Source organism: Rhinolophus sinicus, linkage group LG09 (assembly GCF_036562045.2).
Source record: "Rhinolophus sinicus isolate RSC01 linkage group LG09, ASM3656204v1, whole genome shotgun sequence".
NCBI lineage: Eukaryota > Metazoa > Chordata > Mammalia > Chiroptera > Rhinolophidae > Rhinolophus > Rhinolophus sinicus.
The window spans coordinates 55,917,456-55,930,412 of record NC_133758.1 but is presented as its reverse complement, the minus strand read 5'-3'; the positions used below and the strand labels follow the sequence as shown (position 1 = coordinate 55,930,412).

Genomic DNA, 12,957 nt, shown 5'->3' with positions numbered 1-12,957 from the left:
TGTGAGGAGGACGTGCTTGCTGTGGGTACTGGTAACAAGGTAGGAGGAGGGGTTTGAAGGCTAGAATCTGGACCTTGGAGGGCAGACACCAGTGGGAGGGGATTGTGTGCATTGAGGCTAGTTCTGCAGATATTGGGAAAACTGCAAACTGACTCAGCTGCTGCTCTGGGGTGAAGATGTGAGACCAGAGTGATGCTCACAGGACAGAAGTTCACAGAAAGAAGCAAGCTTTTCCTCCCCTCTTCTCTCCCTTCTCCCCCTCCATCCTGGCAGTGTCCCGCTAGCACCCCTTATTGGCAGTGCTGATGCAGTTTGCAGGGTCCCAGACCCCACCCCAGAAAGGAAAAGTGTAGAGAAACAGTAACTTGATAACGGGCATGGTGAGGCTGTGGGAGCAGTATGAGGTCAAGAGGTCAGCTGTAGAGGGTCAGGCAGGAGTCTGGGAGAGGGAGGCACCCAGACATCTTGGTGGTCAGTAGAAGTCAGTCCAGACAGAACTGAAACCTCACCCTTGGTTAGTGCTGTCCCCTCTGTGCTGCCCAATGGAGCCTTGTTGAGCAGTGGGGAAGGGTGAAAGGGACAGACCTGGAGAGAAGGTGCAGGAGTCACTTTGCTGGGAAGGCAGAGATGGCCATGTGTGGGTGGGTGCAAGGAGGGGCCAGTTTCTCACTCGCTGTCCCACAGGCTTGGAGGCTGAGAAGGATGGAGTACCAGTGTTCAAGTTTCCCCGCTGGAGGGTGAAAGGACAGGCTCTGCCTGATGTGGTGGCAAAATACCAGGCTTTGGGTGCCGAGCTCAACGTCCTGCCCTTCTGCAGCCAGTTCATCCCCATGGAGGTCATCAATGCTCCCTGCCATGGCTCCATCATCTACCACCCGAGTCTGCTCCCCCGGCACCGAGGGGCCTCAGCCATCAACTGGTAAGATGGCAAAACCACCCCCATCTGCCTGAATCATCATCCTCCCTTAGCCTGGAGCTATTCTCTGGGGCTGCAGAACAGGCATCATGCAGGTGCCTGTCCTGTGCTGCCAGATGGCATCCACACACCAGACTGGTTAAGTGCTATCAGTAAGCAAGAACCTTCGAGAGAACTGGGGATAGGCATCACTAAGCACTCTGCAACTGCAAAGTGGGCAGTCAGTTCCCATCTTGTGGCGGCGGCCTTGGGGACAGAGTGGGTCAAGAGGCTTGCCAGGCTTCACCCTGGAGACCATTGGGGCCACCAGCCCAGGTGATGTACCCAGAGGTCTGCTTTAACTTCCACCCACTGCCACACTCTCAGTAGCACCTCACTTGGAAATAGATAAAGATAGATGATGAGAAGTACTAAGAAGGCAGACTAGGTGATCGTCTGGTGGGTAGGTCAGTTTATATGAGTAGTAGGGTGGGGAGGCATCTGAGCTGGGAAAAGAGGGCTTGCAGTCAGACTGGTCTGGTTGGAATTCAGACCCCTAGATCTCCAGCCATCTCTCTTCATTTCTCTGGGCTTCAGTTTCCTTATCTGTAAAGGGAGCATGCAATGCCTGTTACATCAGGTGGGAAGATTAAGTTACATGAGTCATATAGGACTTTTACCACAATTCCTGGCACATGGTTGGTATCAATAAATACCATTTTCCTTCTCTTTTCCACTCTTGCCAGAGTAGGACTCAATCCTCCCAGGGGGCAAGGGGAAGGGGAGTACTGGAGGATGGCAGGGGCCATAAAGGGTGCCCCCAGAGCATCCTTCTCTGTGGTCCTTCCTGCTAGACTCAGAGTTTCACTCTTCTGCTCTCTAGGACTCTCATTCATGGAGACAAAAAAGGGGGGTTTACCATCTTCTGGGCAGATGATGGCCTGGACACCGGGGACCTTCTGCTCCAAAAGGAGTGTGAAATCCTCCCAGATGATACTGTGAACACTTTGTACAACCGCTTCCTCTTCCCCGAAGGCATCAAAGGGATGGTAAGAGCTGGGAGCTGACTGTGCCCAGGTGCCTACAGGGCCTCTCCTTCCCACACACCTTCTCTATGCCCACCTTGCCGCCCAGGTGTAGCCGGGAATCTGTTCCCCTAATTTCAGGATTCTGGAGGGAGAGAGCTCTCATTTTAGGGTTTCAAAGAGGCAAGATTAAGACATATAATGCATTGTATTAGGCAGTACTCTTGCTTACAACTGACAGAACCCAACTCAAAAAGCTTTAGCAAAAAAGGGGTCATTTTTGGTTCATTTAATAGAAAAGTCTAGAAGCGGAGATGGTGTCAAGCACGGCTGAATCATTAGGATTTTATTTTTCTCTCTTTCTTCACCCTGATTCTACTTTTCTGTTTGGTTCGCTTCATTCTCAAGTTGTCTAACCTCAAATGGGGAAAAAGATAGTCACTGGTAGCTCAAGGCTTACACCTGTGGATTGGAGGGGAAGAGAAACCCTTTTCTCCTAGAATTCATGAATGAAAAATCAGAAAAGACTGTGATTGGCCGATTTTACAATCATGTGATTGCCCTGAGCCCATCTCTGGCCAGGATGATGGAGTACTCCAATTGGCTAGCCTCAGTCACATACTTCCTGTTGTGGCCAGTTGGGGAAGGAAGGTTGGTCTAGTTGTAGTCTTGCGGACTGAGTTTACTGCAGGAGAGAGGCTTCCGTTACTGGAGGAAGACACAAGAATGACTGAGAGAGACACTTGTACTTGGCATAGGAGGCAGGCCCCACGGGACCTGACCCCAAAGAGGTTGGTGTGTGGGATTGCAGCTGGGAGGATGCCAGCCAGTAATGGCCAAAGGCAGACACATTCCTGATTGTCGCCAATTTCAGCAGCAGGTAGGAGTCAGACAGGAGGAAGTCTCCCGGAGGAGAGGAGAGCATTTACTGTTTGGAAGTAGCAATAAGCATAACAATGACATAAAAGTGCTCACTATTGACCACATGTCAGTTGTCCCCTTACCTTCAGCCAATCTGGTCTACCACCACCTTTTATTGTTTAGGTATGTTAAACTAGATGCCTCTTTGTATTCTCTCCCATGCAAAGTAGAATTGCTAGAGATTTGATATGAGAGACAGAGACACTGGTTACCTTGCACATCTCACAGAAATCAACTAAAAATATCCTTTAAGGCTGGGCTGTCCAAGGGCAGCCAGTAGTCACGTGCTGCTATTAAATTAATTGAAATGAATTCTAATTAAAAATTGAGTTCCTCAGTCTCAGTAGCTACATGACAAGTCCCTAGGAAATGTGCATGGCTGATGGCCACTGTATTGGACAGTGCAGTCTAGAACATCTCCACCACAACAAAACATTCCACTGGGCAGTCCTGCTTTAGACGTTTCTGATACTCTCGTCACTTCTCAGTCTCGGCGTTTCTGGGAGCTCTCCCCCCAGACCTTCTCTCACAATGAACCCAGGCTCCTTGGCTCCCCTTCCTCCCTGTCCTGATTCCTTCTCCCACAACCTTCCTCTTTCCTTTAACAGAGAAACTACTTCTGATTAATCTCAGACCTCCAAACCTATCATGAGACTCATGATCCATTCTCCTTACTGGTCAGGGAAAGTTTTAGATAAAAACATGAAATTTGTGCATGTTACACTTATACAGTGCTTTATATTTTGTGTAATCTTCTAAGATCTATGTAATCTTGTAAAACTTTGTAGAGACGGCAGAGTTCTGTGCCCATTGTACAGATTGGAATCGGATTCGGGCTAGCTCCATGTCTTCACATAGGAGTTATTTCTTGGGTGCCTGTTGTGAGCCAGGCATGTATGGTTACGGTGGGTCAGGATCCAGACTCAGTGAACTCAAGGGATGGGAGTAAGGGGTGGGTCCTAATGCTGGGGATACGAGTGACCCATGTCTCCCCAGGTGCAGGCTGTGAGGCTGATTGCCGAGGGCAAAGCCCCCAGACTCCCTCAGCCTGAGGAAGGAGCCACCTATGAGGGCATTCAGAAGAAGGAAACAGCCAAGGTGAGTGCCAGGGTTCTGCCCACCCTGAAGCTCTGCCCACCCTGAAGCCAGGGCTGGAGTGCAGAGGGCATCCTGGGGAAGCCAGGGTTCAGGCTGGGCAACAAGGTTATAATTATTTAAGATGAGAAAAGAGGGCTATCCAGGCAGGGAAAGTGTGAGCAACACCCATGGATTGGGGAAAGCGTGTGGCACTTGGACAGGCAGGGAACAGGGTCTGTTTTGGGTTCTTACCTGTTCCTCTTCAGGAAGAATGGGCAGATATGGCCCTCAGGGAGAAGAGCTGGTTGTGTGTGTGTGTGTGTGTGTGTGTGTGTGTGTGTGTGTGTGTGTGTAATATCAACAGTCATGCCAGAAGTCTCTAAGATGAGGAACGAGAGATAATTCAGTTCCTCAAAGCTGTCACAAGTATGGGAGTCTTGGGGGCCTACAGGATATACCTCTGCTCAGGGCTTATTGCTTGCTGTGTAGGCATCTATGGGAGTTCTATAGGACAAGAGAAACTGTTGGCAGGGCACAATGGGATGGGCCTGTACTTTGTGCTGTGGACTCTGTAAGGCCTTGGCCATCTTAACAAAAGAACATTATCTTCCCCAAATCATCAATTTACACTTACTCAACCCATGAAATACCGAGAGTCAGAAAGTACCCTGACTGTGGGTACCAGAGAGAGACCCCATCCAGCTTAGGGACTCAGACTAGTGTACGAGAAATCGCCGGACTTCCTAGTTTCTTACCCCCAGGCTTCACCCACTGTCAGGGGTCATCAGGGTAGAGTGTTACCCAGATGGTCAGGGAGTAGAGAGACACCAGGTGAGCAGACATGTCCTACCCCACAGATCAACTGGGAGCAGCCAGCAGAGGTCATTCATAACTGGATCCGTGGCAACGACAAGATGCCAGGTGCCTGGACAGAGGCTTGTGGGCAGGTATGTTCATGCATGGCTAGGATTGGGCTGGATGCACTGGTGTGCCCCACTGACTGCAAAACTGTCAAAATATGTTTGAACTGGTTGGCAAATAGCTACTTCCCTAAACCCCAATCCCACCCAAGTGCCCCCAGCCACTTCAGCCCCTAGCCCAGGAGCATGGCTAGAGTGTAAAGGGACAGCACAGTTGAAGGCCTCCAGGCCTTGCAGCAACTCTGGGGTTGAGCTGTCTTGGCTGTAAAATATTTTGACTCTCACCCCTGGGCTCGTGGAGGCCCAGCTCTGACTTCAACTTGGCCCCGGGGGAGGAGCAGCATACTCACACCAGGGGCTAGGCAGTGGGCAAACCAGATGCTGAAGACAGGGAGCCCTGGGGCTCACAGTCTCTCTCAAGGCATCAGGGGCTGGCAATACCCTTTGTAGGGTAGTCCCATCCTCCACAAAGTCCTGGACTGTCTGAACCCCTGACCACTGGCCAACTGCCCAGACTGTGTTGGGGAGTCCTTTTGCTGCCCTTGCCATCACAAAACCCTATGCAGAGTGACCAGTGCTTGGTGGCATCCTCAGGGCAAGTGTCTTCACCCCATGGTGACTTGAGCAGGGTTTCTCCCAATGTCTGTCCACCTGAGGTCTGAGACCATGGGCCAATACAAAGGGTCTTAGAGGAACACAGGGCTTGAGGGCTTCCAATGCCTCCAATGTTCCTACAGGCCTTGTTTGTACCCCTGGATGCAGAGTTCTAGGGCTGTGGCTCTCACATTGCACTGCCCTTGGCCCCTACCTCATCTCCCTAACCCTGTCTAGGCTACCTACAGTGGAGGTCTCTTCTCATCCACCACCTTCTGGTTTTCTGGTCCTGTTTCCAAACAGAAGCTGACATTTTTCAACTCAACGCTGAACACTGCAGGCTTGGTGCCTGAGGGAGAAGCTTTGCCTATCCCGGGAGCCCATCGGCCAGGGGTGGTCACCGAAAGGGGATTGGTCCTCTTCGGGAATGATGACAGAATGGTAACGATCCTGCTGTTGGTCACATGTCCATACAGTAGGCTCAAGACCCTGCATACTCCTGTCCAAGTGTTCCCACCCTGCAGTTAGACCCCAGGCTGCTCTGGAGAAAACAGGAGAAAATAAGACAGCAGATTCCAGGAGTCCATGCTGGCCCCAACCACTGGGTTTGCCCACTTCCATGTTTCAGGAAGGCCATCCTCTTGATCTTCCTGACCAGATGCCTCAGCCAGAGCTGGGTGTCCTGTGAGGGTGTTAGAATCATGGAGACGCTCTCTCCATGGAGCCCTGAACTTAGGGCCTCATATTAGTCCTGCAGAGTGTCCAAACACTACTGGGTGTGGTCACTGAAACTCTATGCCTCTGTTTCCTTCTGTTTTAAGAACCCTGGGAGCCATGCTGGGCACATAGCATGCTCTGATTTATATTAGCAGACTCTGAAACTCAGAGCAACAGCTAATATTTATGGAGTGCTTTCTGTGAGCCAGGGAGTTTTAAAATAATTTATAGGTATTAAATTTAATTCTCCTAAAAACCCTATGAGACATGTATTAATATTATACCACTTTACAGAGGAGAAAACTGAAACACAGAGATTTAAATAATCTACCCAAGGTCACCCAAGCTAGTTCATGGCAGAGCTGGGATTCAAACCCTAAAATTCTGGCTCCAAGGCCCACCAGTTGCCACAGTACTCTACTATTAATGCTCACTCTGTACAGTGTTGGGCAGGTCTGGACTTTAAGGTACTAGGGGCAGGGAACAAGGAGGACAGGCAGGGAACCCCCAGCACTTGAGGGAATTTCAACAAACCTTGTGGATGTTGGACGCTTGGCTGCTTTGGTGTATACAGCCCAGGTGGAGTGTGGCATGGCTTTGCTTGGGACTGGTGTGACCTCACTCTGGGTGCCCACCTTTCCGTGCTCTGCCCTTGGAGGGCCTGAGGCTGCCATCGGAATCTGCGATTTACAGTTGTTGGGTGTTTTAAGTATTCAAGATTGATAAATGCAGTTGGAAGACTAGATCTATCTTGGGTCAGCTTCCCTAAAAGCAGCTCCTGAGATGGGAGATCTTGTGCACGTGATTTACGGAGGGAGTTCTCTGGAAAAATCATGTACCAGTTGGGAAGGACAGAGGACAATGCTAAGCGAAGATAATGGTTCTGGAGCAGTCTGGTCTCCATTTGATCCCAGGGCAGACTCTTCAGTGTGACTTGCATCTGCCGATTGTGTCCCAGCATCTTTACATCACTCAGTCCTCTGTTTCTGCTCCCCCGGAGCTGGGTGCGGGACGATGAGGGATAGCCCCTGGGCCTCTCTGTGCACAGCCATGCTTATCCACCAACAGCAAGGAGGAAGGAGTACAGAAGTAGGCCACTAACAGCACCCCCCTTGTAGCAGCTGGCTGGGCATCCTTGCCACAGGAGGGAGTCACCGACTGCATCCCCTGTGATATCCACAGGGACAGCAAAGTGAAGTAGGCAGTCTTGATGGATACCTTTGGTTGAAACCTTTCTCAAGAACTTCCATTTGGGTCTGACTGAACTTTAGCTCACAGAAAGCTCCAGAACACCTTCAAAAGGCAGCAGCGTAGGGGTCAGGCAGGACCATTCTTATAGATGTCTTATCAAACAGAGATGTGCTCCCCCACCCATGAGTTCATCTGCTCCTCTTCCAACCCAGAGGGCATCTATGACCTTCACCAGATGGAAGGGTTTCAGGAGCTGGCTGTTGTGTGATAAGTTGTTTTCTCAGTTGGCTTTCAAAGTAGTGCTTGAATTATTTTGTCTAATGAGTGGGTATCAGTTTTATAGAAATAATAAAGTCATTACACTTAAAAAGAAAGCAAGACCATAGTGGGGTGGATGATAAGGAAAAGTGAATATGAGCGTTACAGTCTCCTCTGTGCCCCTAAAACAGCAGCCTCCCCACTCTGAACTCTTTTCCTCATCATTCATCCAAGACTCCCTGTGCCTTTCTTATGGCAAGGGTTGGAGACTAGCGCAGAGCTCTCTGTGGAATTGCTCTGTCCCTGCCATAAGGGCAACCTCAGGCACTGTGCAATCCTCCCTGTGCAGCTGCTGGTGAAGAGCATCCAGCTGGAGGATGGCAAGATGATCCCGGCCTCACACTTCTTCAGGGGAGAAGACAGCTGTGCCCTCGAGCTGACTGAGGCAGAGCTAGACATCATGGAGGCTGTGCGGGTAAGAGACCACTTCAGGGCTACTGTCTGGTTGCGCAGGTCACTCAATGCACATGTGTTTTGTGAATCACACTTCCTGACGTCAGACTGTGCACACTCCCTGTGGATGTATGTGCTGGCCCCAGGCACAGTGTTTGTTCTATCCTGTCTTAGGGCTTTCTATGTCTTCTTGCCCCTTCTTCTTCTACTATTGGGACTCTGAGATTTGGCCAGCTGGGTCTGACTCTTCTAGAGATTCATTGTCAAAGGTGGACAAATGAAACAGAAGCCCCTGGAATAGCTGAAAGAGTCAGGTGCCAAGCCGTGGTCTTGTGATAGAACATGTGCACTGGAACCTTGCAGAAAGGCTTTCTGAGAGGGATCACCCTGCAATGTGACCAGCACAGGTGTCTAGTCAGGCAGACCCAGACTCCGATCCAGCTCCCCGCTAGGGATGCAGGCCAGCACTTCCCTTTCTGAGACTCAGTCTCTTCCGGCTGAGTCCAGTATGTGGTCATTTCCCAGAAATGTTCCTGGACTCCTTCCTCTCCCAACCCATCACCCTCTCCCTGGAAGGCATGATATTGATGATGCTTGGCCTTATTAAATGGATGACGTTGGATGCATTGTCAGCCATTCATTCATTCAATCATGTATTCAACTACTTATTTAAGAAATACGAATTGAGCTCCTACCGATGCTGGGTGCTAAGCCAGACACTAGGAATGCGAAAATAAGCATGTTCCTGCTGTCATGAAGTGTCCCTTCTCATGGGGAACAAAGCCAATGAACAGCCAAGCAAGTGAACAGAATACTTTTACACAGGGAGAAGTGCTATGAATGAAATAACAAGGTAATGGGAACGAGGTCTTTGGAGACTGCAGGACATTAGAAAGAATAATTAGGGAAGGCTTCCCTGTGTGGAAGGAGGGGAAGCCTTGAGCAGAGACCTAAATGTAGAGAAAATATCTGGGGGAAGTCTGAGACAGAAGGGACAACAAATGTGAGACCCTAAGAGGGAGGACCTACCTGTCTTAGCGAGCCACAGGAAGGCAATGCAGCTGGAGCCCAAGGAGGAGGGTGATGATGGGAGGAGGAGGCCCAGCTAGCAGGCCACATTGGTGACTGTAGATGTTGACAACTGCAGATGGCAGGACTCAGATGGAGGGTTTGAGGAGCTCACACTGCTCCAGAGGGCACCAAGAACTTCCTTAGTGGAAAGGTGAACATTGTGAATGTCTGTTAAGAAAAAAAAAAAAAGCCTATTCATTCAAAAAATATTATTGGAGCAATTGCTCTCGCCCCTATGCCTGCCCTGGGCTTATAGGGCCAGCTGGACAAACTGACCTTCTGAAGCTTATAATCGAGTGGCACTCAGGGAGGGATGAGGTTGTGTGTTTGTAGAGCTAGGCCTGATTCAAACGCTGCTTCAGCTGAGTCCTTCATCTGTGAAACAAAGAATAAACTTTGCCTCCATGGATGTTGTGAACGGTGAAGGGGAGAACGCATATGACAAAGATCAATTTAGTAATGCCTATTAGGACCTCAATAAATGTTGGCAGTGAGCTTAACTGCCATCAAACGAAGCAGATACTTCTAGAGAGTATGTACCCATGCAGAGTTCTAAACACTTCAGGAGTAGTGGTGTATTTAATTACTGTAACAACTCCATGAAGTAGGTACTTTTGCAACCTTCATTTCCCCCCTGAGGAACAGTGCCAAAGTGGAGTACTGAGGGTAGTGCTGGGGCTAGAGCCCAGGTGCTTGGCTTGGAGTTCTTGCCTCCACTGCTACCTATATGGCCTCTTGGTCATTAGCATTGTTATCATTACCCCTGTTGGTCACAGCTGGCCTGGGCCCTTTCAGGATATATGGTCTGGAGGCGAATGGGGTGGAAGGGAGATAGCTGGAGATGAAGGCCAGTGAGGGGCAGTTGCAGCCCCCCAGTATTGGTGGTGTGGGTCTGATCTGGTGACTGCAGCAGGGGTCAGCCCATGTTCTCCATTCAGCAGAACTCATCAAGTGCCCACTGTGAGCTGGGGCAGGCCATGGGCAACAAGCCAAGCCTTATAGCCTCTTGAGCTGAAGCCGTGCAAGGCATCGTAGGTGGCACAAATGCCGTGTTTAATGAGCAACTTCTGTACTCCAAGCACTCTGCCTGCATCACACAAGGTATCCTCCCACAGCTGTTATCAGCCTCTTGCCTGCATCTTCATGGCTTGTCAGAGATCAAACCAGGGTCTAAAGGAGACTGTGTGGCTTCAGGGTACACTGCCTCTCGGAGGTTCCACATGTATCCAAAAAGGGCTGGTGTGTCTTGCAGGCACCATACAGTGGCATGCCCACACACCAGCAGGTGACCGGTGACCCCAGGCCACGTGAGTCTGAAGAGGATAGCCCATATCCAAAAATCAGTCAGTGAAGGTTTCAGGGAAGAGACGATGCAGAAATTGGCCTTGAAGAATGCTCAGAATTTAAATGTGTTGCCAATGGGCAGGGGCCCCAGGCAGAGGTGTGAAGGGCAGTCAGCAGTCATGTGGGGACAGGGAGTGGCTCAGTATGGCTGCTAATGGTCAAACTGAGTATGGGAAGGGTAAACCGTGACACCTTTCCAAAAAAAGAACGAGGGGGTAGAGGTTAGACTAGGGGTCATGGGGGGCTGGTCCCAGTTGGGTCTGCCCACCCGCAGCCCACCCAACCCATCTAATACTGGCAGTGGCCTGGAGCTCAGGCAGAGCCTGAGGCCCCTCCTGGTTCCTGTCCTGATAGGTCTGTCTGGGAGCCTGCCCAGAAAATAGTCATTCCATCCTGGGCTGGACTGGGAAATAGTCATTCCTTTGTGGGAGACTGGGAAGGTGCTGCCCACTTAGCTGTCACTGTACCACAAGGCCGGCTAGCAGGCACTGCTACCCTCCACAGAACTGGGGACAAAACCAGCTGGCCTCTCAGTGAGGACAAGCCCCAAGCCTTCTGAGTCCCATCAGTGTGCCTTGTTTTCTCCCGCATAACTACCCCTCATTTTGCTTTCCCTTCCATACCGCAACACCCACACACCAGTGTCATGCTGGGGATATTCAAACCTAGACAGCAGCAGCAAGGTGAGGCCAGGCGTAAGGGAGACCCAGGAGGAGCTGGGCCCTGCCTTCCTAGTTCCCAGCCACACCTTCAACTCTGGCACTTCCGTCCTCCTTCCAGCCCTGGATTGTCATGGGGACCCCAGAAAAGCTGAGGATCAACGTGAGGTGGGTGTGAGGACAGCAGCTGAGTGGCCTGGGCTTTGACAGTATGTCTCTCTCCAGGGGGTGGTCACTCCAAGACCTTCAGACTCCTCAAAGCAGCTGTACCTTGGAGGGGACCGAGGCCCAGCCTGATACCAGGCTGTCCACGCACATGTCAGGGGCTGCTCTCATCCTGATGACTGATACCTGCTTCCATCTCCCCTGGGAGCTGTGTTCTCACCATGCCTATTTTTCAGAGTACCTGGAAGCGGATTCTCCCTAGCATCCCGGAGGTGGAAGACTCCACCGATTTCTTCAAGTCAGGGGCCGTATCAGTGGACATTGTGAGGTAAGGCCAGGGGTGGAGGGTCCCATTTCAGAAGTCTGAGGCTGTGTTGCGCATCACCCCAAAACTGAATGGCAGGAAAATGACCACCATTTGTTATGCTCATTGATTATGCAGATCAGGGATGTAGAAAGGGCCCACAAGCCTGGCAGGTCACCTCAAATGGCTACAGGTCAGCGGACTGGTGGGAACTGGGACAATTGGGTAGGAATGTGCTGCTGCTAGCTGGCTTCTCACTGCCATTACTGGTGCCTGGGCCTGGAAGGCTGGCATTGCTTTTCTGGCATCGCTGACCAAGTACCTGCATGTGGCAGCTTGGGGACTTGGACTTTTCTCTGTGGCTGCTCACAATGCTCAGAGTGAGAGTGCCCGCAAACGAGGCAGGTATGGTAACGACTTTCATCACCCAGCCTGGAAAGTCTCATTGTGTCACTGCTACTGACTTGAGTGGTCTCAGCAGTCACAAACTCATCCAGATTCAAGGACAGGTGGGGGGGCTGAGACCCACCCCTCAATGGGAGGAAGATAAACTAATGTGTGGCTCTGTTTTAAAACTGCCACAAGCCCCAACACTCCCAGTGACAGCCAAGATATGTGAGGGGAAAGGGACAGGCAGGTATGGCCTGAGCAGATGAATCTAACCTCACAAATGGCCCCATTAGGCATGTATTGGATGTTAATGGAATCATTACTGTAATATTTTAAAAATTGAGGTATTGCTCTGTACAGTGAAGTGCACAGATCTTAAAGAGAACAGTTTTGTAAACTTTATTTAACTTGTATAACCCACACAGTTATATCATATATAATATATAGATTATGTTGTATGTATCATATATAACACAAGTCATATCTTAATCTAGATAGACACCAGCCTCATCCCCAGGAGGCTCCCTCCTGCCCCTTTCCAGTCAGTGGCCCCATGCCCCATGGACAATCCATCGCCATAGATTAGTTTACTTGTTCTTCAACTTCATATGAATTGTCCTGCTTGCCACTTAACAGTGTATAAAGGGAAAGATGTGGATGGAGTGTATTAAAACACCTTTGCTTATAAGCAATAGTAACTTAATTCAACCTGGTTTAAACAAATTAACAAAAATAAATAAATAAATAAAGTCCAAAAGTCCATGGTGGGGCAGCTGGATGGTTCAGCTGGTTGGAGCGCTATGCTCCTAACACCGGGGTAACCAGTTCGATTCCCACATTGGCCAGTGAGCTGCACCATCTACAGCTAGACTGAGAAACAATGGCTTGACTCAGAGTTGGGGGAAGGGAGGGGGAAAGGGGAAAAAGAAAAGTCCATGGTGGCTTTCTTTAGGCATAGCTGACTACTCCAAAG

The 12,957-nt window shown here is 50.3% G+C and overlaps 1 protein-coding gene across 3 annotated transcripts in view; it reads left to right on the top strand.

The window, feature by feature from the left end:
• Positions 1-12,957, top strand: part of ALDH1L1 (aldehyde dehydrogenase 1 family member L1) — a 133,336-nt gene that overhangs the window by 71,997 nt on the left and 48,382 nt on the right. For 2 of the 3 annotated variants that reach the window (XM_074340449.1, XM_019719138.2), the window contains exons 3-9: positions 685-919; positions 1,779-1,944; positions 3,838-3,939; positions 4,776-4,865; positions 5,736-5,873; positions 7,948-8,073; positions 11,527-11,618. In XM_074340449.1, coding sequence (XP_074196550.1) covers positions 685-919; positions 1,779-1,944; positions 3,838-3,939; positions 4,776-4,865; positions 5,736-5,873; positions 7,948-8,073; positions 11,527-11,618 — 949 coding nt within the window. The remainder of the gene's footprint in view (positions 1-684; positions 920-1,778; positions 1,945-3,837; positions 3,940-4,775; positions 4,866-5,735; positions 5,874-7,947; positions 8,074-11,526; positions 11,619-12,957) is intronic. The other variant, XM_074340450.1, reaches the window with a different exon arrangement.